The sequence below is a fragment of the Cryptomeria japonica genome, chromosome 5 (assembly GCF_030272615.1).
Source record: "Cryptomeria japonica chromosome 5, Sugi_1.0, whole genome shotgun sequence".
NCBI lineage: Eukaryota > Viridiplantae > Streptophyta > Pinopsida > Cupressales > Cupressaceae > Cryptomeria > Cryptomeria japonica.
Genome location: NC_081409.1, coordinates 158527682 through 158548444, shown reverse-complemented (window position 1 = coordinate 158548444; position 20763 = coordinate 158527682). Strand labels below are relative to the sequence as shown.

The 20763-nt window shown below is 35.8% G+C and overlaps 1 protein-coding gene across 1 annotated transcript in view; it reads left to right on the top strand.

Moving 5' to 3' along the window:
* Positions 1 to 6519: 6519 nt before the first annotated feature.
* LOC131072695 (uncharacterized) overlaps positions 6520 to 20763 on the top strand; it is a 33413-nt gene continuing 19169 nt past the window's right edge. The window contains exons 1-5 of the mRNA XM_058008933.2: positions 6520 to 6729; positions 8852 to 8964; positions 10318 to 10389; positions 16486 to 16521; positions 18539 to 18584. Of these exons, the coding sequence (XP_057864916.1) occupies positions 6651 to 6729; positions 8852 to 8964; positions 10318 to 10389; positions 16486 to 16521; positions 18539 to 18584 (346 nt within the window). The 5' untranslated portion in view covers positions 6520 to 6650. The remainder of the gene's footprint in view (positions 6730 to 8851; positions 8965 to 10317; positions 10390 to 16485; positions 16522 to 18538; positions 18585 to 20763) is intronic.

Genomic DNA, 20763 nt, shown 5'->3' with positions numbered 1-20763 from the left:
GTTCTTGATAAGCATAATTTCGAGATAAAGATTTCAGTATCAAAGTCTTTTGGAAGGCTAACTCCTTTGCTTGTTAGCATGAGCATGTATTTTTCTTTGTCAGCTTCTATGAGTCTTTCCATAAGTTTTTGGAATGAGGGGTTTTCTTGACATTCTTGAATAAGCTCCTCAGTGATCTCTGTTTCCCCTAGATTAGTATAATCGAATGGGTTTGATAATCTTCGACCCATACTGGACTCTGGTTGTTGTTCGCTTTGCTTGTTTTGTTGAGAGCGAGTGACAACGGGTATCTAGTAGAAACTTTCCGTGAAAAAGGGGACAAAATCCTCTTCTTCTTGTTGTTCGGGGGTTGGTGGTTCAAATCGAGCTATGCTATAAGTGATGTAGACTTCTAGGAAGAAAGCGAGGTTGAGCTTTCCTCCACGATTCAAGCGTTGACTGAATGCTGATTTTTGGCAAAAGGCTTTACTTTTTAAAGGTTCTTTGTCAAATTCGTTTGACTTGTCTTGAAGATACAACTGTATATGACGGAGAAAGGTGCGATGTGATTTGAAGAGTTGATGATTTATGTAGAGAAATTTGTTTCGTTTGGCAAGTGTTTTGGAACTAGGATGTTGTTTTTTCAACTTAGTGTTGTGATGAAAAGTTTTTCTTCTCAAAATATGAGGAGTGGTCATACATGAGTGATCAATGGTTTCCCTTGATTTGTTTGGATTGAGATACTTCGTTTGAAAACTTAAGCGTACTTTTATCGAGTAGAGGTTAAGATTCGCCTCCACGACAAAGCGCATCAAATGATATGGATAAGAGTTTCCCGATATGGAGAATCGATTTGACGACTTAAGTTTAAACTAGGTATGTTTGGTTGATGGAATCCATTTAGTTGGCGGACCTTTTGATCAATGTGATGATGTTACTTGATTTCGATTGGAGAAATTTTTATCTCTAGCTAGTTTTGGATTCGACAATTTTGTTCCAAGGATGCTTGCTGGATTGTTGGAATATTTTCTTTGATGTTCTGGTTCAAATGTTGATTTATGAGTTTGACTAAGGATCCAAAAGGGTATCCAAGACTGACGATAATTTTTTTCAAAACTTCCCAGTTAACTCTCTGTTTTTCTAGGTTTTACCTATGCGCTAAGACAGAGACCCGATGCGCTACTGTGTGATCTAGATGCGCTATTCAAAGCCACCTATGTGCTAATCTGCCTGTGCCACGCGCTACTCAGAGTTTTAAAATTTGTTTTGACAGGGATGATCAAGCGCTATTATGTCATGACTATGCGCTAAAGTTACGACTCAAAGCGCTAAGGTTTGCCCCCAATGCACTAGACTGATGTTGGAAAGCGCTAATATGATCTCCCGAAGCGTTAGTGAAATGCTTATAAAAAAAAGAAGTGTTATGCGCTAACTTGATGGATAAAAGCGCTAGAGTTGGGTTGGTATGCGCTAAACAATGCTTCCAATGCACTAAGAAGTTGCTCTTATGCGCTAAACTGTCCTGATTGCTCTGTTTTGGGTCTTTTGGTAATTTTTAACACTTGTTTAATTTTTGATGGATGATTTTTTGAGAATGTAAATTGCAAACACAACATGAAAAAGATAACCAATTTTGCCTATACTAAACAGATAGTGTATGTTCAGTGAGGATGTGTTCAAATCCCTAATGTTTTCACAAGTTTGGATACAAAGAATACAAATCAGAGAGACACTTTATTCAAGGGTCATCAACAATATCTTAGCCCACTAGTCTCGATACTCCGTCAGCTCAAACAGCCGTGTCACCCCTAGGGGGCGCCCATTTTTTTGCCTTTTGCCAGAAATTAACCCAAAGTGAATTGCTTCACAATTGGGTAGTTAGCTTGGGAGATATATGGTGAGTAATCTTGGGGGCAGATTCTTCCCCACCCTTGCACTATGATATTGAGGATGTTTGGATACTGACTCGGCTCAAGGTTTATATTGCTAAAGTTCGTAATCAAGCTTCATATTCAGTCTTTAGTGATAAACTCCCTCGGGAGGCTTCCCAACTTTTAGAACAAAGGCCTTACGTATCTTAAAGATACTGGGTGAAGGCTAATCGCTAAGCAAAACCGTTGAAGGGACTTTCGTCATCCTCCACTTTTGATTATAGTGGGTTGGAACACTTGACGATAAATTCATTTCCCACTTGGGTCGTTCCCCTCTCACCGATCATTTAAATGGCGCTCTAAGAGCAACTCGGGAGGGCAGGCCTGCTAAAGGTTTTAAGTACTTTGAAAAGAATAAAACATAAGAGTGGTTTGGCTTTTTGGTCACCCAGTTAAAGGGGAGAGCATATACCTTCCACTTTCGAGACAAAGCAATCAAGTTCTTTTTAACCCCCAAGATAATGATTTTCTAACTTCTATTGGGAGATGTTGCTCCAAAAGACATGGTATTCTTTTAAAGTCTTCGTAGCAAAAGTGTGTATTTCCAAAATAAATGCTTGAATTAAAACCCGGTCAATAAAGCAAATTCACAATTTTGGTCAACGAAATATAAATTCGAAAGGGGAAAGATTTCCCTCTTTTTTCTTTGTCTAGAATTTGAAAGTGAGGTTCTTTTACTCGTGCAAAAATCAAGTGGATCCTTTTAAACACCAAAGGATGGTGATGTTCATTTTAAATTTTTTGCAAAAAAAAAAATTGTCTTTTTTTTTTGAGATCCCAAAAATGAAGTGTTGCTCTTCCTAAGAAAACAAGAAAATGGTTTTTTTGTTGTTGTTCTTTTTAAGCAATACCAAAGGAAAATGAGTTCATTCTTATAGCAACAAGGAAAATGAAAAACTTCTAATAACTAACTTGGAAAAAGTTAGAAACAAGAAAATAATCAAATGCCTAAAATAATAAAAAAATAATCCTCTAATCCTGCAAAACAGAGGTTAGTAACCTGCAACAAAACATCAGTTAGCAAAAAGATTTTTTATGTGAACTTCTACAAGTCTAGCTTCCTGTCTCGGTTACAAACTGTGTATTTTTTTTCTCTGTTTCTTCTATGTGCTAATATTCAGAACCGACGCGCTACAAAAAATCCCCTATGCACTAACAGACAACCCGTATGCACTGAACTGATGCTTCAAAGCGTTAATATTTATCAGTTACCAGTGGAATAGTTATGCGCTAAAAGGACTGCAAGATGCACTAAGTTGTGGGTCTGACGCACTAAACAGTAAACAAGATGCGCTGACAGACAGTCCGGATGTGTTAAAGAAAGGCACCGACGCGCTAACTCATCTTTTCCGCATACCTACAATGTTATTCCTGCATTAAAAATGATATCATTTATGGGGTTAAGCCCCACGATGGGCGCCAAAAATGTGTGCGGGAAAAGTGGGGGGGATGAAACAGAAAATGTGATTTCAAACTAGTCCACACACCAATGGGACTCTTGGTGTAAGTTATGGAGTTATATTGAATAACTCAACTTCCCAAGGGATGTTCCATTGTTCTCTATCTCACAAGACCCCTCAAGCCAATGCCTTTGCTCTCAGATCACTTAACAAAGTGACTTAGGGATGACAATGATGAAAACAAAGGATATTGATCAATCTAGCATGGATGCATTCCTAGTTAAGCATGATATTAAGTCTAACATGATTTAAACTAGCATGGATATGATAACAAAATGAAAGGAATAGTAACAAAACTATCCTAGCATGCTATACTAGTCTACCATGATTATTATGTGATAATGCAAATGCCTATTTAAGATGCTATGAAAATTATTTCTATCAAAGAGAGGCTAAATGCTTGATTAAAATGACATAGATTAGTTGCTTAGTAAAATGTCTATAAGTTTGATACTAAAGACTTGGATATGAAAATGGAGGAATGAGAGCTCTGTTTATAGGAAAAACAGGGCAATGGATGGTCAAGATTGGATGATCTTGTGAAGGGCCAGGATTGAAAGTTATCAATCCATGTTTACAATTCTCACCAATGAAATGGTGACAATTATCAACATAAGATTGCTTGAGAGGAGATGTAAGAAACATTAAATGCTTGATAAGACCTCATGGTTACCCTAGGGGGTAAGGGTTAAGGTTAGGTTAGGGTTATCCATTGGATAAAGCTTTTACCCAAAGGATAAACTCTTGTGAAAGGGTTAAAGAAATAACCATGGTCAAAGCAATGAATGCTTGATGAGACCCTTGGGTTAGATGAGGGTTGAGTTAGAGAGAAATTCTCTAATCATGCAAAAGGGTTGAGTTAACCATTAATGATTTAGAAGAATTTCAAGGTTAACTTGTTGAAGACATAAAGCCTTTAATGTTTTTTAAAGACTTTGAGGATTTGAGAAGTGACTTCCCTTTGTTTAGGGATGTGACAATATTTAGGGGATGGGTTAGGCTAAATTGGAAGGGATTAGAAGAATCTAGAAGGGGGTTTAGAGAGGCAAGTGGGAGATGTAGGAGAATGCAAGTGGATGGAGGGGAATTTTAATTAAAATAAATTACTTTATTTCAACTAAAAATAGATGCAACTTGCATAAATACAAACAGAGGATTTAAATAAATAAATTAGATTTATTTATTTGCAATGAACAATCTAATTAAATGTAAATTTAATTAAAAAGGGAATAAAGGGGAATTAATTAAATAAAATGATTTGTTTAATTAAAGGGGTAGAAAAGACTTAGGTGAATTTAATAAAATAAATTGAATAACTTATTTAATCAAATAGATGAATGCGAATAATTTAATTAAACAAAATTTAATTAAAATAGAGGAATGGGGTTAAAATGAATATTAAATATTCACTTGAGAAAGTGGTCATTTTTATACCTCTACAAATTCAAATTGGAGGCTCCCAAAATCTCTATCCCCTTTTTCTCCAAGCTTTGTAGATCGATCTAGGTCGCACCAGTAACCATCTTTGAATCAGATTTAGCCTTCGGCTCTAGCATATGCTGACTACCTATTAGGTCCACACCTCTGACAACATTAACACTGACATTTCCCACATCCCCTGTACCACCAATTTTGCCTTGCAATGATGTACCAGAGTCCCCCTTAGTCTCTGGCACCTTACTCTTGCCACTCGAGTCACCCTAAGACTTTGGCACCTTACCCTTGCCGCCCAAATTCTCTCCACTCGAAGCCTGAGGAAAATGGGAGGAAATCATGTGACCATTATTAAAACATCTCCTACACCTAAACAGAATTCTTTCGTAGTCCATAGGCTACAACCAACTACCTTTTGAAGTTGAGATAGAAATCTCTGAAGGGAGGTCCTTGGAAGAGTCCATTTCAACCAATAAACGCACAAAGGTAGTATGCATCAAATTAAGAGAAACCTCATCAGACATCAAAAACTTACCTAAAGAGTTCCCAATGGCTTCAAAACAAGAGTCAAACCAAAACTGCAAAGGAAGATTTGGAAGCCTGATCCAAATAGGGGTGCTATCAAAAGTCTCAGAATCAGGATTGAAAGCCAGGTGCCAAGGTTTCAGCAATAACAGATGACTGTCCTCCCAAAACCATTGACAACGTCCGAGGATTTTGTTCCTATCCACCTCATTTTGGAAAACAACAACAAAGAAACCCCTAGCATGAGGGTAAATCTGCACACATTCAGCCACAATGGGTTCCCAATGTTCTGAAATCCATTTATGAAGATCGCCGAGACTTGGCCAGTGCTCTTGAAATCGACCAATAAGCTCTAGACCAACAAAAACTCTTTCGTTGTGCTCAACCTCCATCTCTATATCCCCCGACAATGACAGTGAGACCGTTACCGGCTTGGCCATTGCCACCAAAGCCGCAGTAGAGGGATTCATACCACCCATACCCTATAGCATCGAATCTTCACTATGTGTCAAAAGCTGGTCACTCCGAGCTAGAACGCCCCCATTCCTCTCCCCCAATGACCGTTTGCATTCTGCCTTAGGTCGGTAAAAGTATCGACTCCCCACTCTTTGCTGAGCAGCGCCATCGACAATATTAGCAAAGCCCTTTCGAAAGCTAGCAACTTCGAAACCATCTTTCCGAGAGCGATATTGCACATCAATGCTTCTGGAGTTGCCAACGCCCCCTTTAACCATCGAAGCCCAGTTGACAACCCTTTGGTCAGAAGGAAAAATGACATGGAAATGCCCCCCCGCAGAAACCCTAGCTTGAGGAGGGAAACAAAACGACATTACTCACCTCCAAGATTCAAAGGGTTTATGGTAACACTAGTGAGAATTGTTGAATTTACACAATTTTGAAACAAATGAATACTAAAAATGAATTCAACAATATCTCTTTAGAAATTAAAAACTATCTTATATACCTATATTAATTAATGCATAAAAGAAAACATAAGAAAAGAGAACTTAGGTATTTTCACCATCACAATTATATAATTTAAAATGTAGCATTAAAAAATTTAAATTGCCCGTTGTTTATTTAAGTGAACTCTTATATGAAACAAACCCAAAAATAAATAAATAGATAAATAAGTTTGATAGTGGGGTCCAGTTTAGACTTTAAAAAACTCAAAAATTACCATTTTGACTTGGACGGAAAAAAAATAGAAAGAAACAAAATGTTCAAGAGTCTCCATTGAGGCTGGATAAAGAAGAAGAATAGTTTCAGAGTGCCTGAATACTCTCCCTTCATCTCGCTCTGCAGAGAAAAGTAAAGGAAGATGGGGATGATAGGTGATACGATCGAGTCGTTCAAATCACTCCAGATCAGGCAAGTTGTTATGCAGGCCATCAGCCTTGGTATGTATGCCTTCCTCTCACGCCGGTTTTTCTAAAAAAAAATTCTACTACTTAGACAATCAAAATTTGTTTCGCTTGACCTATAGCTTTGGAAAATCCTAGCATGACCATACTTACAACAGGTGCTCTAAAAAAGTGCCTCGAAATTCATTTCAGGGCCGTTTTGTCCCATCTGTTCCTTCTGCGAGTTTTCTTAGGGTTTACGCAGTGAAAATTATGGTAGTGAAATCATTTAGGTGTATGTCAATCATTTAGGTGTATGTCAACGTTACAAGCTCATCTGGCAAAAGCGTCACGGGATTCTAAATTTTATGCTTAGGGATTTTTTTTGGCAGTTACTCTTTAGGTACGTAGATAGGGAAAAATAAAAGAAAACATATAGTATTATAAAAATTATTAATATGATTGTTTGGAATATTCGATAGTAGGTGGAAACTTTAGTGTACTGACTTCAGAGAAAATTGACTATTTATTTTTTAAGAAATCATGAAATACTACTGTCATTAAATTATCACATTCGATCTGCTATTGGGGATTTTAAAGCCGAGGCGTAGGTTTAAAATTGAAGCTGATAGCTGAAATGTTCAACCCTGACGGAACCATTTCGCTGCATAGGGCTCTGGAGTTTACTTAATTTCAACCTCAGAGAAAATTTACGTATCTTGTCATCCATGAGAACATTGTTTTAGGTGTAGAATCTAGGAACACGGAAAAGAAAAATTACACCACATTTTTTTTGATCGTTAAATAGCTGCAGAGGGGCAGCACCCTTGTATTATATCAAAATAGTAAATACATCTTCATACAGGACCTATATATCAAAATAGTAAATACATTTTCATACAGAACCTATAGATACAGATCAAAATGTCTTTCTAACATCTGCCGACTACCAGAAAACAACTAATAGCATGCCTATCATCCATACCAATCTCCAAAATGGCACTTGGCCCCAAAACAGGAGAAACACCCAAACTTCTATCAGCAATAGTCACCAAAAAACTGAACATATACATAGCAAATTAAACCAAACATAGATTTAACCAGTAGCCTTCTTCTCCCTGTCATGAGCTTCTTCAGCCACCCTAGCCGTGACTGGACAGTCAGGGCCACAATCTGAATGAGCCGCCAGCTCCGCTTCCTTTAGCAGGTCCAGACCAGATAAAGTGCTTTTGTCCAGGTCTTTGTTCTCAGTCACAGCATCTGCCTCAACATCACTGACGAGGTCCTCGGTCACCAAGTAGTTCTGCAACCACCCAGCACCACCTTCCTTTGACAAATCCAGAAGTTTCTTTTAGGAACAGTGCATTTATTCTCACCACCACCTGCCTCTGCTCAATTGACGAAGCATTCACCAAATTGAGGAGAGGGAATTTCTTCACCTCTTTCCCTCACCTACGAATCACATAATAATCCATCGGCAAAGGGATCATGTTCTTCTCATCAACATTCTCCATCACATCATCCAAATACCCCAAGAAACAGTTTTTAAACAATTTTCCACACAGGGCACACACCATCTCTTTCGTCTCACTAGAATCCAGCAGCACCGCAACAAGCATGGCAGTGATATCAGTATTCACCTTGTAATGGTGCTCTCCCTTTAAGAATTCATCCCCCAAAATTTTTCTGAATTGCATGAATGACCATCCCATTGTTGGATTTCAACACCTTTCTCAATCTCTTCTCGGAAATGCCCCCCATGAAAGACATCTATCTATTTCTGCAAGTAAGTCTCACCGTAGTATCCATGCTCAGACAGCACATGTATGAATTGGTAATGACTGAATGGCATAGCAAACGGCCCACATCCCAAATAGCCGTATCAAAATGTCACATGAACAATCTCCACTCTTCCCCAAAAACATCAATAATGCCACCTACCTTAGTCACCACTCAAAGTCATTATGTTTAAAAAATCACCTCAAATCTGAAGCAAATCCACCTTTTTTGTTTTTTAATAGTTTAGTTAAAGGGGCTGTGGGTCATGGATCGTATGCCCTTAATAATATTTTTCTTGTTTCTGAAGTTGCAGTGGTGATAATCAGGTAAATTTGTGATTGTGTTAAAATTCTTGGGTTTGTAACCTCTCTTATGTGATTTCATTTTTGCTATATTTCAGGAATGATTGTCACATCAGCTCTGATAATATGGAAGGGACTAATGTGTTTTACCGGAAGTGAATCACCAGTTGTAGTTGTTCTTTCTGGAAGCATGGAACCTGGATTTAAAAGAGTAAGTTTGGAATCTAAAAAGTTTAAAATGACCATCTCAATTTTACACTGGGCAATTGTATCCGTATGCTCCTTTTCTTTTCTTGACAGTTGATTATGCAAGACAGGGGTGCCTATACGATCAATGACCAAGGAGGTGATGCTTTTGAGATATGCTCATACAAAGTTACCCAAAGTAATTCTGGGCAGGTGCATTATAGACATGCCCGTGTCTGGAAATTGTATTTCCTAATTGCTCAATGAAAGACAATCTCTCTTTAGATTCATTTATTTGCTTGGTTTTGGTCTCTGCACTTCAAAGAAATCAAGAGAAACATGCAGCATGCTGTTTGCTATATTTTTTATGTGTATGCTTTTAGGTCAATAATCCTTAAATTTCACGTTACTTGTATGGAACACATTCAAGCTCACATAAAAAACTATCCCTTTTCTTATGTAGCTAAAGCACTTACAATCTTCGTTTGTCTAATCTTATCTAGATTTCCATGCAGTTAACTTAGTTATAATTCCCCAAGGTCTGCCCTTTGTTAGTGAATTTGTATGTTTAAAAGTTGAATCGTTTGAGAACATGATCAAAGGTGTAAGTCGTAAAAACATGCTCAAGTAATTCACTTGTAAGTTGTTTTAGGGTCCTTTTAAATAGCACTTTTGTATGATTCGTTTCTGTATCATTAGTAATATTAATTGAGAATGTGCAACAGATTAGGGATGCTTGGTGTGCTGTCTACCGGATAAATCACAAGTTTAATCCCTACGTAATTGATGCTTGGTGTGCTGTCTACCGGATAAATCACAAGTCTAATCCCTACGTAATTGCCCATGCATGGTTCTACCCCACTTCTCTGATCAAAGTAGAGCTTCAATTTAGATTCCTTAAAGCGCTCCTTAGCCCCTGCTCCTTTCTGCCTTTTTTCCATCCCATTACTCTATTTGCCTAGCTCCTTAGGTTATATTTAGACTTTGAATGTGAGTACTAGAGTAGTTTACTAAAACTTTTCAACAGTAAAACAAGGTAAATTTCAATATCTCTAATTTTGATACAAGTCAGTATCTATGATGTAAATTCTCTTTTTCTATGTTTCACTGTATAGTAGTCAAGTCATGGAGGAAATTGATTTCCGGTCTAATTAGTAGATTTTTTAAGGCCAGTTTTGAACTGTAATTATCAAGCTAATTCTTAAAATTTTTCATGCATTGAATCAAAGGTTGTATGTCTTCCCACTAAACATCCTTTTTTGTAGGTGTATGGGTGATTGTTTTGAATGCACAAATTGATGAGTTCATCTTAAATTTCCTTTTACAATTGGACAGTTTTGCATTATATGCAATCTTAATGTTTTTGTTGTTTTTGCAGGGTGACATATTGTTTCTGCATATGAGTAAAGCACCCATTCGAGCAGGAGAAATTGTTGTATTCCATGTTGATGTATGTATTTTTATTTTAATTTGAAAAAAACAAAACAATTGTATTAGTAACTGTCAGAAGCTAAATATCATGCAATTGTATAGATCGAGCTTTTCATCTGAGATAATAGGAACTCATGTAGACTGTAAGAGAAATTATGCCCTTACTAGTTGGGAAATAAACTAACCAAACACAGACAAGACCAAGCAACAAAAACATAAAGTATATTGCAATACACTTGTAGGGCCACTCTCCTAACTTGCATTGTTCTAGCCTGAGATAGATTAAATTGGAATTACAAGCTTTCTTGATAAGAGCCATTTCATGTATGCTGAGTCTGGCCTTCTCGTTTACCAAATTGTTATGAATCCTCAATGATTGAATTGCATGTTTGGGCACGATTCCGTGAATATGGTTTACAGTGTGTATTTTCTGTATTCATTTTGCATTAAAAAATATACACATGATTGGTTGTGATTATCATTCTTGAGTGTTTGGTTGGTATTTTACACTATATTACCAATCCTAGTATTGTTTCAGGTTTGGGTTTTGAGGGCTTGGTCAAAAAAGATTTCAAGCTTGGGTTTGTTTTGTGTTTGTCCATACAAAAATGTATAAAAATTGTAAATATATACACATTTGTAGCCTAAAATCAGAATATTAGAGGCATGTAATATTTTTAATGTACAAGAATGTTTATAAGCTTTTTACAATATTAATAAATAAAGTATATAATATTCTAGTATAATAATAAGTTAATATTAATAAATATTATTGCTATTACTATTAATAAATATTATTGCTATTAATAATAATAAAACTTGCAAAATAATATGTCTAGCTATGCATCTGCCAATTGCATTTGGTTAAATGTTTCCAAGCCTTTTCAACAAATTCTTTTTGTGCATATCCTGCAAGCGTGGAATTCCAAGAGAATACATATTATTGAGGCATTTTGTCAAACAATTCACATGCCTTGGTGTGCTTAAACACTTGGCATAGATATCTATCAGGGCATCAGCAAGTTCTAATACCTGATAAAAATCCACTATCAATTTTGCTTTGATGGATATCTATACCATAGTTCCCATATTTAGGCTCGACTCAGACTCGACAACTTAAAAAATACTAAATGTTTTTAAAAAAATATAATTTTTATGCAAAATATAAATACAAAATCTGTTAGGAGTCTGGTGGGGGTTTAGGGGCAGACTGAATTTACTTTACGCACTATCAATTTTTATGCAAAATACAAATACAAATACACTTTTTCCACGTTTTTTCCATGTCTGCTGCATTTCACAAAAAGTCTTGGAGAATACTATATTATGTATATCCTGCAATCATTGTATTCCATGATACGACATATTTTTGAGGTACTTCATCAAACAGTTCATGCGCTTCCTGGGTGTTTTCACATTTTGCATAAATATCTACCAAGGCATTTCCAACTACAACATCTGATTAAGAAAGCCCTTTTGACTATGGTTTGTTAGATGACTATACCATGATCCAAGACTCTGATGTTGGTACAGCCTGGAGCATGCTGGCAAAAGTGAACTGATTGGTTTGAACTTTAGACACCTGTTTGTTGCATTTATTAAAACAGTGTCAATCCTCGTGAGGATACCTGTGTTTTCTGTTAGCTGCATTCCATGAGAAGATGACATCTCATTTTGTTAGATGCATATAAGCCTTAAAATGGCAAGGGTATGATAAATAAAATGCTCAATAAGGAAACCAGAAAAAAACACAAAAAAGCAACAGATTTGTCATGGAAGGAGCAGGAGGTGAAATTAGGAACCCCTGCTGAACCAAATCCGGATCCTTATCTGGGCGGGATTTGTAACTTGGCTAGATCAGACTTGAACCGGCAGGTCCAGGGAACAGTTTTTCAGATATGTTGTCCACCCCTTGAAGCTATTTTTCTACATGTGACATCCTTATGATGCAATTGCCTCCTACATTAATATGTCCTTTATTAATTGCCTTAGTTTCTTGAGCCAGTATTGTTAAGTGACTTGCATTCCCTATCTTCTAGTTGCAGATAACTTAATTTGGGAGAGATCATAAAACATTGTTCTTTTCTTTATTTTTTATATTTTTTCATGAGTGCTTATTATGAATTTTACTAATTAGGTGAAATTATTATCATTGCTTATTATTATTTTTTCTCATTTTATTTAATCCACTAATTATATGTCCTTAAGTACAAGCATAGAGAAAACAGAACTTTATGCAATGGAATGAGAAAAATTTACTGATACGTGGAGGGTACACACATTTTTAAGTCTCAGAAACATTTTACACCTATTTATTAATTTTCCTTGGAACTTTAACCTCACAAAATTTCTCTCACATATCATAGTTCAACTCTATGACTCATTAGATACTTGGGACCACATCTATTAAGTTATTGTTTTGATGACTTATTATAATGCCCCCTTTGAACATATAGAAAGCTAAGTGCTGAACTCATTGCATCAGACATTGGTTGCAAGGGTGAAGCAGTTAGATTGGTACTGGCAAAATGAACAATTTCATAGTATCAATTGTCATCTCTGGGGACTTGCACTTCATAATTGGGATTTCCTGGGAGGTGATCATCACATAACATCAATTCTCACCGACAATTGCATATTTTGGATACTATCTCCAACATCATATCTGGGTTGTCGGCAAAAATATTTGGTTCAGACATCCTTTAAAAATGTTGGTCTCTTAGCCTTTTTTTTCATATTATACCTATATCTGCAGTTGTATGGTTGTTCCCTTGCTCATCTTCTCCTAATCATTATTAAAAGAAACAATAGCATGAAGACTCATCAAGGCAGTTTCCCTCACCAAATTAGTGTCTGCCATAGTATATGAACACTCACACCTATTATGGCTCAGTAATCTATTGTAGATAAAATTTCTACCTGCCAAATATGTAGGCATTTCACATTCAAACATTAATGATACCTCGACACAGATCACATTTATTTCTAAGAAAACAGAATTCTCCTCTTTTGGAAATTAAGAATACAGGACCTCCATTGGAACATTGCATGCAGATCTTGTTATCCCGAAGTAAGATTATTTAGGAGCAAGGACACCTGCTTGTATTCTATATAACACATCATCATCAAAATAGGTCAACATCACACAAAATGTGAGACACACTTTTGTGGGCTCAGAGGTAACGTTTGCTGCTTGTATAGAAATATAAGGCAGTACTTTCCTATCCGTAATGCTTCAATTAGAAGAGGATTCTGATACAAGTGTATAACCCCTTTCCAAGGGCAGGCTATGTAGCAGAGTGGGCAAGTACGTTTTAATTCTACATGTTCATTGTAATGCCCCCTTTTGTAAATACCCTATTTTTTGCCCCAAAATCACAAATTCCTTTCAAATAAGAGATATAAGATGTTAGTTGTACAACTCTACCAATTAGATCCTGATTGAGACCCCTCAATTGTGTTTGATATATTTTGAACTGCTCTCTTGTTCTTCCATACAATCTAAGTGGAATGATCTTTCCTTTATACTTTATTGGTGAAAGAGTCACCACCTTTCATAGGGATTGAGGCACTACCTTTCATAAGAATTAAGTCATCACTTTTCAGTGCTGCCTTTGAGAATAATATATTATTTTCCAAATTGATCTCCCTTGGATCCCTCCCTCAAATGAACCTTCTTCCTTTATATCTCTTAATGTGAGGGAGAGGTCGCACCTCTTCATTATGTAGGCCCTTTGGCAAGGGACACAACCTTTCACCATTAGCACCCTTTTGAAAGAGTGCAACTCTTCATTATTCCTGCCCTTTGAATTATACAACCTTTTACAATTAGCACCCATTTGAAAGAGTGCAACCCTTCATAATCTCTGCCATTTGAAAGATCCACTGCCTTATCTACTTCCCATTCCTTTGCTTAATCCATTAATCTTTCCTTGATTTACATGCTCCCTTCCTTCCTCTTTTCTCCATCCCCCCTCTCAAATGAGGTTCTCTTCTCCCATTTATATCTCATGTTTGAGGGAGTCATAACTTTTCTTTTCATGTCTTTTGACCATTCATTAACTTAATTAAATTTTAATTATATTTAATTATATTCTTTTATATTTTTACTCTTTTGTATTTTATTTCTATTATTATTATTTATTATTAAATTCTATTTCAAATTGGGGACATTACATTCATACACACATTTTTAGTGTACACACATCTATTGTCATACAAGAAAAATGTCACATGAAAATTCACTTATAGACCAAGTGCAACCCTGACAAGTTAGGATGGCCTCATCATGACTAGGAAGAAGCCTCAAGTCTCCTTGAAGCCAGACTCTGCATGGCATTACTCACTAAAAATTGACATTAATCCATTTAGTCCCTCATCTCTCATTGCCATTGAAAACATTGGCATTAATCTCGTGTCACTCAATGACTTTGGAAAATTGACACTAGTCTTTTATCATTGTATCACTCAGAATAAAAAACAACTTAAATCTGGAGATTATTCTGCTGTCACTGTGTCTAAAAAATTTAAATCATCTCGAGTTGTTACTCACACACTGAAAGCTGAAGAGATGCATTCAAGATATCCTGAAGTATATATTACGAGGACAGTGTATGTATTGAATAAAGCTGTTTTCCTTTGAGATTAGATTTGTGTTGGTGTGTCAGCTGTGGATTAACTATGCTAATTATGCAGCACTGTACTAAATTTTCTCAAGGACAATAGCTATTTCACTTGTGGATTATCTTCAAACTGTGATTTTCTTCCAGTCCTAACATCACTCTGCGCATCCTAACAGCGTGGTTCCCATGGATCAGACTAAACAGTTTGTCAGGCTCAAATATTTTTGAACAGTTAATATTTTATCGAGCTCTATCATATGCTAAAGGTATTATGGATAAAATATTTTCGTATTTGGAATGTTTCAACTTGTAAACAAACGTGTTGACTTCCTTTATTGTTCTCATAGTCTCTTGGTATCAAAACCTTTTCTAGTATTGCTTCACATAGTCTCTTCGTATCAAAACCTTTTCTAGTATTTACCCAGACCATTGACCATTTTTCTTCCACATTTGTGTAGGTTTTGATCTCCCAGTTATTATTGTTCTAATTGTAAATTCCTCTTGGTCTTAATATCACTCTACAATTCTGAAAAGTGTGCGCACTTATGGATCATGCTGAAGAGTTTAGGTAACTTACATTTGTTTGAACAGTTTATGGTTTATTGAATTCTGTCAGATTCTAAATGTAAACTGGATAAAACATTTCCACATTCTGAATAATTCTATTTGTAAACAAGGGTGTTGACAACTTGACATGTTTTAACTTTCATATGCATAAAGCTGTTGGGCCTACAAGGCCAAATAAGTGGCTCTGATAGTGCTGTTAGTAACTGAATCTTTGATCTACTGATAAAATGGAAAAATCTAAAACTGAAATAGAAAATATAAGTATTTACATGAATTATGAAATCTTCGTTCTTTTCAAGTAATCTTCAAAACATCCACAAAAAGAATGGTATTGAAGTTTAAAAGAACTATACCATCATCGAAATAACATATACATATGGTGCATAAAGAACATTTAAGATTCCTGAGAAGGTATTGATGCCCATTCAAGTCTATGTTACTACAAGAGATTATTGGTTATGGACTTGGCCAGATACAAAATATTAGCAACAAGTCAATTTTGAAAGCGAAAGCCTACATTTGACACAGATTACTTTTTCACATGGCTGTAAACTATAACATGTGTGCAATAAAGAGTACATAAATTGTGGAGGAAAAAGGATAAATTCATTGAGACTTATATGCATTGTGAAGCTTTTTTCAGGATAAAACATGGAATGCTGTTTTATTTGGTATACTTTGACATCAAATCTGGTGATCAATTTTGTGGAGATAGAAAATTACTGTTTACTTTGATTTATTGCTTGTGAAAATTTGGATTTTCACTGCTATTCAAGTAGTTAAATTTTATTTGTCGTTTAATATGAAGATTTTGTGTTTTACTTCTGATATAAGAAATCAATGTTTTGAGAAGTGTAAATTCCTGAGCGCTGTGCACATTCTTGACCCTAACCTTTTTTTTGTTAAAATCCCTTTCATGTTTTCAGGGTCGAGAAATTCCTATAGTTCATCGGGTTATAAAGGTAATGATGACTGAACTCTTGTCTACCTTACAGTTTGCTTGGGCAGTGTTTATTATTATTCTAGATTTATTTTTCAGTTCTTTATATTGAGCCCTGCAGACAGCTGTCTAAACTTAATGTAGAGTCCACTTGTAAACTTATGTAGAGATTGACATCAATTCTGCATGCTACAGTATTTTACTTATATCTTGCATCGAAAATGAAAGAATATTATTATGGTATTCAGTGACTGCAATTTAGTTATAAACTTATATATATAAATATGATTTTCTGATTTCTTGTAATTTGTCACCATTAATTATTTGGTATACTAATTTATGCTAAATTAAAGTTGTCTGGCATCTAAGGAACTCTACATTTTAACATCACACAACTATTTTTGGGGCAATTGGTTGCCTAAGGGATTGACTTTACGGAGTTAACTTTGAATTGGCCTGTTAGATTGAATAAAAGATGCCTTTTATCCATTATTTACAGTTCTCTGTTTCCGGGAAATAGATGAAATTTTGTCTAAGAAAACAACAAAAATATAGTAATAGTATGCAATTTATGGTTAGCCGAAAGAGATATGAAATACCTGATATAAAAATTGAAGGTTTGGTGTATCGCCCAGTACTTCTTTATTTGGCTTTCTGATACTGGTAACTAAAATTTCTTAATTATTATGAATGAGCTAACCATCCATCTAAAGCTGCAACTTACAATAGTCGAAGCAAACAAGGAGCCTGCACATTGAGAATGAAATGGTTGCTTCTTCATGCCATTAGAAGCAATTTGGAGCATGATTGCAAAATGAGGTTCAAGCTTAACTACTATGACCAAATGAATGCCTAGATGATACAGTTCCCCAAATTACAATAGTAGTTTGTAACTCAGTCGATCAGAGAAATTTAACAATCTAACATCCTTCAAATAGACTTGAGTCACTTGAGAACCTGGACACCTCATCAACGGACATCCCATCTCCCAAGCCCACCACCATCTGCCACGCTCCAACTTGTAAGGTCCTCCACTGCAATCTAATTCAAGAACTGATCTGCAGACAATCCCAATATTATATTTGATAAAATTCTTACTGAATATTAATGGTAAGATCCTTTTTTTGAATGAATAAGTTATAACAAGACTAAGGCCCTATGACATTTCAGAAGCCAACATTTTGATTCACTCTTATGTGGGTTTGGTGCTTGACATGGCCTTATCATATATTGAAGTACTATGGAAACTGTTTCCTTTTCGATACCTTGTAAAGTTTAGTTCAACTCAATAATTCATTCATCAGGCTCATTTGTTCCTTTGAATCTTTTTCAATGGTGGCTTTATTTGTGGCAGTGTTTTCTGTTTTCAACCTGGATCTTCCTTCTTTGTCTTTTTTCTTTTTGAGGATTATTGGAATGCAAGAGTAAGGTTTTGGTGGGACCAATGGAGAGACCCTGATATTTTATCCATCTTATCCTTGATTGTTTGGAAGAGCCGATGCAAACCATCACTGCTTTGTTCTACCTTTTGTAGTCAGCTGCCATGTGTAGTCTCTCTCACCAGATATTTTATGTTTTGATATCTTTTTTTAATACTGGTGTAGCAAGACATAAAATCTAGTCTGATTGTATAATGATTAGTGAGGGGGAATAGGTTTGGTGAATTATTGGGCTTTTAGCACAACATGCACACAGGGCAATTCCAGACTATCAGCGAAATACTGCTTTTTTAGTTAGTCCAACAGAGGATGGGAAGAAACTAGAACTTTATTCAGTCTGTTTATTTAGTGGTCAAGTCTTTGGTTTGTGAGCGAGCCCTATAAAGTCTTAGATGATTTTGGCTAATTACAAATTCTTAACCTGTTCTGTGTAACATAGGCCTGTGTGTCAAGGACATATGAACTTTTTATAAGCTTCCACCTATTAGACTCTTGAACTTTTTGTAAAGCTTCTACCTATTAGATTCTTTGGATTGTTGCTCTTACAGTTTTCCATTTTGATGGCTTACAAAACCTGTCTTACATTCTATGATGTTGCAGGTACATGAACGACAAGACACTGGAGAGGTTGAAGTTCTTACTAAAGGTAAATTTGCCAGTATTTGAAGTGTTGCATTGTAGAACTTATATATTAGTGGTATTCTTTTCATGATGCAGTAGGACACAAGTTTGGAGCAGTAAGGTCACACAAGATATCTTTTAGCATTAAGGTCCAAAAGAAAGGAATTCATTTAGGAGTTTTAGTATATGTAACTGCAGGCTTTACAATTTTTAAATGTTGAATACATTTGACTACCTCATTGTTTTTAGAAAAGGCCTTGTATTTTACTAGACATTAATTTATTTTCTGCATTAGCAGGATGAATCGGTAACTTGAGTTGTAGATTAAAATGTTGATTGAGAATGAAGACAAAACCATGCTACCTGAAAACTGTCTTGGAAAATGTTGTAGAAACTGTAGTATTAATCTGTAAGCATTTAGTATTTTCTTGTCTCCTTTTTAATAATTAACGAAAGGAAGTTTCTGGGCCCCACTACTTGAAAGGAAGAGAAACAAAGAAAAGCCTGATCTTCCTTGAAGCATTTTCTATGCGTTGTTGCATTCTTCAAAGAAATATTGCTCAGCATGTGGGTTTGCTTAGTTTATTTTGCAGTTTTTTTACTTAATGTTGTTGAACCAGAAATGTCTATCAAGGACACCTGATTTTTATTTGAAGAAAATTCGTTGAACCAGAAATGTCTATCAAGGACACCTGATTTTTATTTGAAGAAAATTCTGAGAGCACTCAATATTTGTCATGAAGATAGTACACTATTAAGTTACCATCAATACTGCAAGTGTCTGCCTAGTTGTAAACAAGATGAAATACTATGCTTCTCAAGAAGGTGAAAATGCCTCTGCCGCTATCTCAGAAGATTTTTTTTCTTGATCTTCTATCTGCTAATTATTCAGTGGAAACAAGAGCATGTTTATTAAGATTTTGAAAAGCAGTCTAGCAAGTTGTCTACTTTAGACCGGACAAGAGTGGACTGCATGTTTATGGAAATGTCTGCATTTGCAGCTAAGATCAAGTACTTCATAATGGCAGGATGCACCCTCCGGTACCATGTGAAACGCTTTTGACCTGTAGTGGCTTAAACCCGCGAGCACATTGGATCAGCGAAGGCACAAGCCTGTGATCAGAATGGCCCAGCGGGGGTTTGAACCTTGATGGTGACAACAACACCACCACTTAACCAACACATTATGGGAAGATCCCCAGCAGTCACGGTAGATCTTCATGCAAATAACAGATGGAAGAATTTTTCTCTTCCCTTCTTCAAGCCTGCCTTCACAACTTGCTTAAAAAATGTCGTCAAGACTTTTTTTGAAACCAAGAACTTCTTCCAATGATAGTGTTTGGGATGTTTAGTACTTCACCAATGCTTGATGGTAAAATTAAGGCTCATCAAGGCTGGCATATCTAGTTCTATATGAATTCTTGTGGGAGAGAGGGATCTATCTATTGATCATGTTTTCTTGAAATGTTCATGTACTAGGAGTTTTTGGCACATGATTTCAGGGAAAATTCAGTTATATATGTATTGCTTTTTCTCCTTGGCGTGGTCCTCTTTTAGAAGAGAGTTGGAGGATAATAGAGTTGCAAAGAGATATGGCATATAAATGACACTGTTTGTAAGAGATTCTGTTTGAGAAACAACACAATGTAAATTTTCATGAGGACAGTTGTCTGTACCACACAGGAGAGTTGAATTTTTTATCAAGGATTTAGCCACGTGTAGGCCAAAACTGATGTTTCTCCAAAAGATGCATCCTCTTGACTTCTTAGGGCAAAGGTGCAAATGTCAGCTTTTATATCCATTGAAGAATGCAATTTTCCTTGTAACTTTTTTTTCCCCTGATTTATCCCGTTTCTGTGTTGTAGTATAAGATATAATAACTAAGAAAAGTGGGAAGTGTGGGTTTGTTTGGTTTTTCTCCAAGTTTTGAACTTAATCTTGGTAAACCAGAAATTTTCTATGGAGAAACCATTCTTCATTTGAAGAAAATTTTGAGACCCCTTTATATTTTCTTGTGAGCAAATACATAATTCACCATTAACGGTGTAAAAGTTAACCAAGTCATTAACTAAATGAGATCTCATGCTTCCTAGAAAAGGTAACAGCATTATAATCTGTTTCTTAGTCAGAAGAAGAATTTACTGCACAACTACCCTGCAGTAGTGCTAAAAATAGTCCGTTTTCATCAGAGATTGGAAGAACAA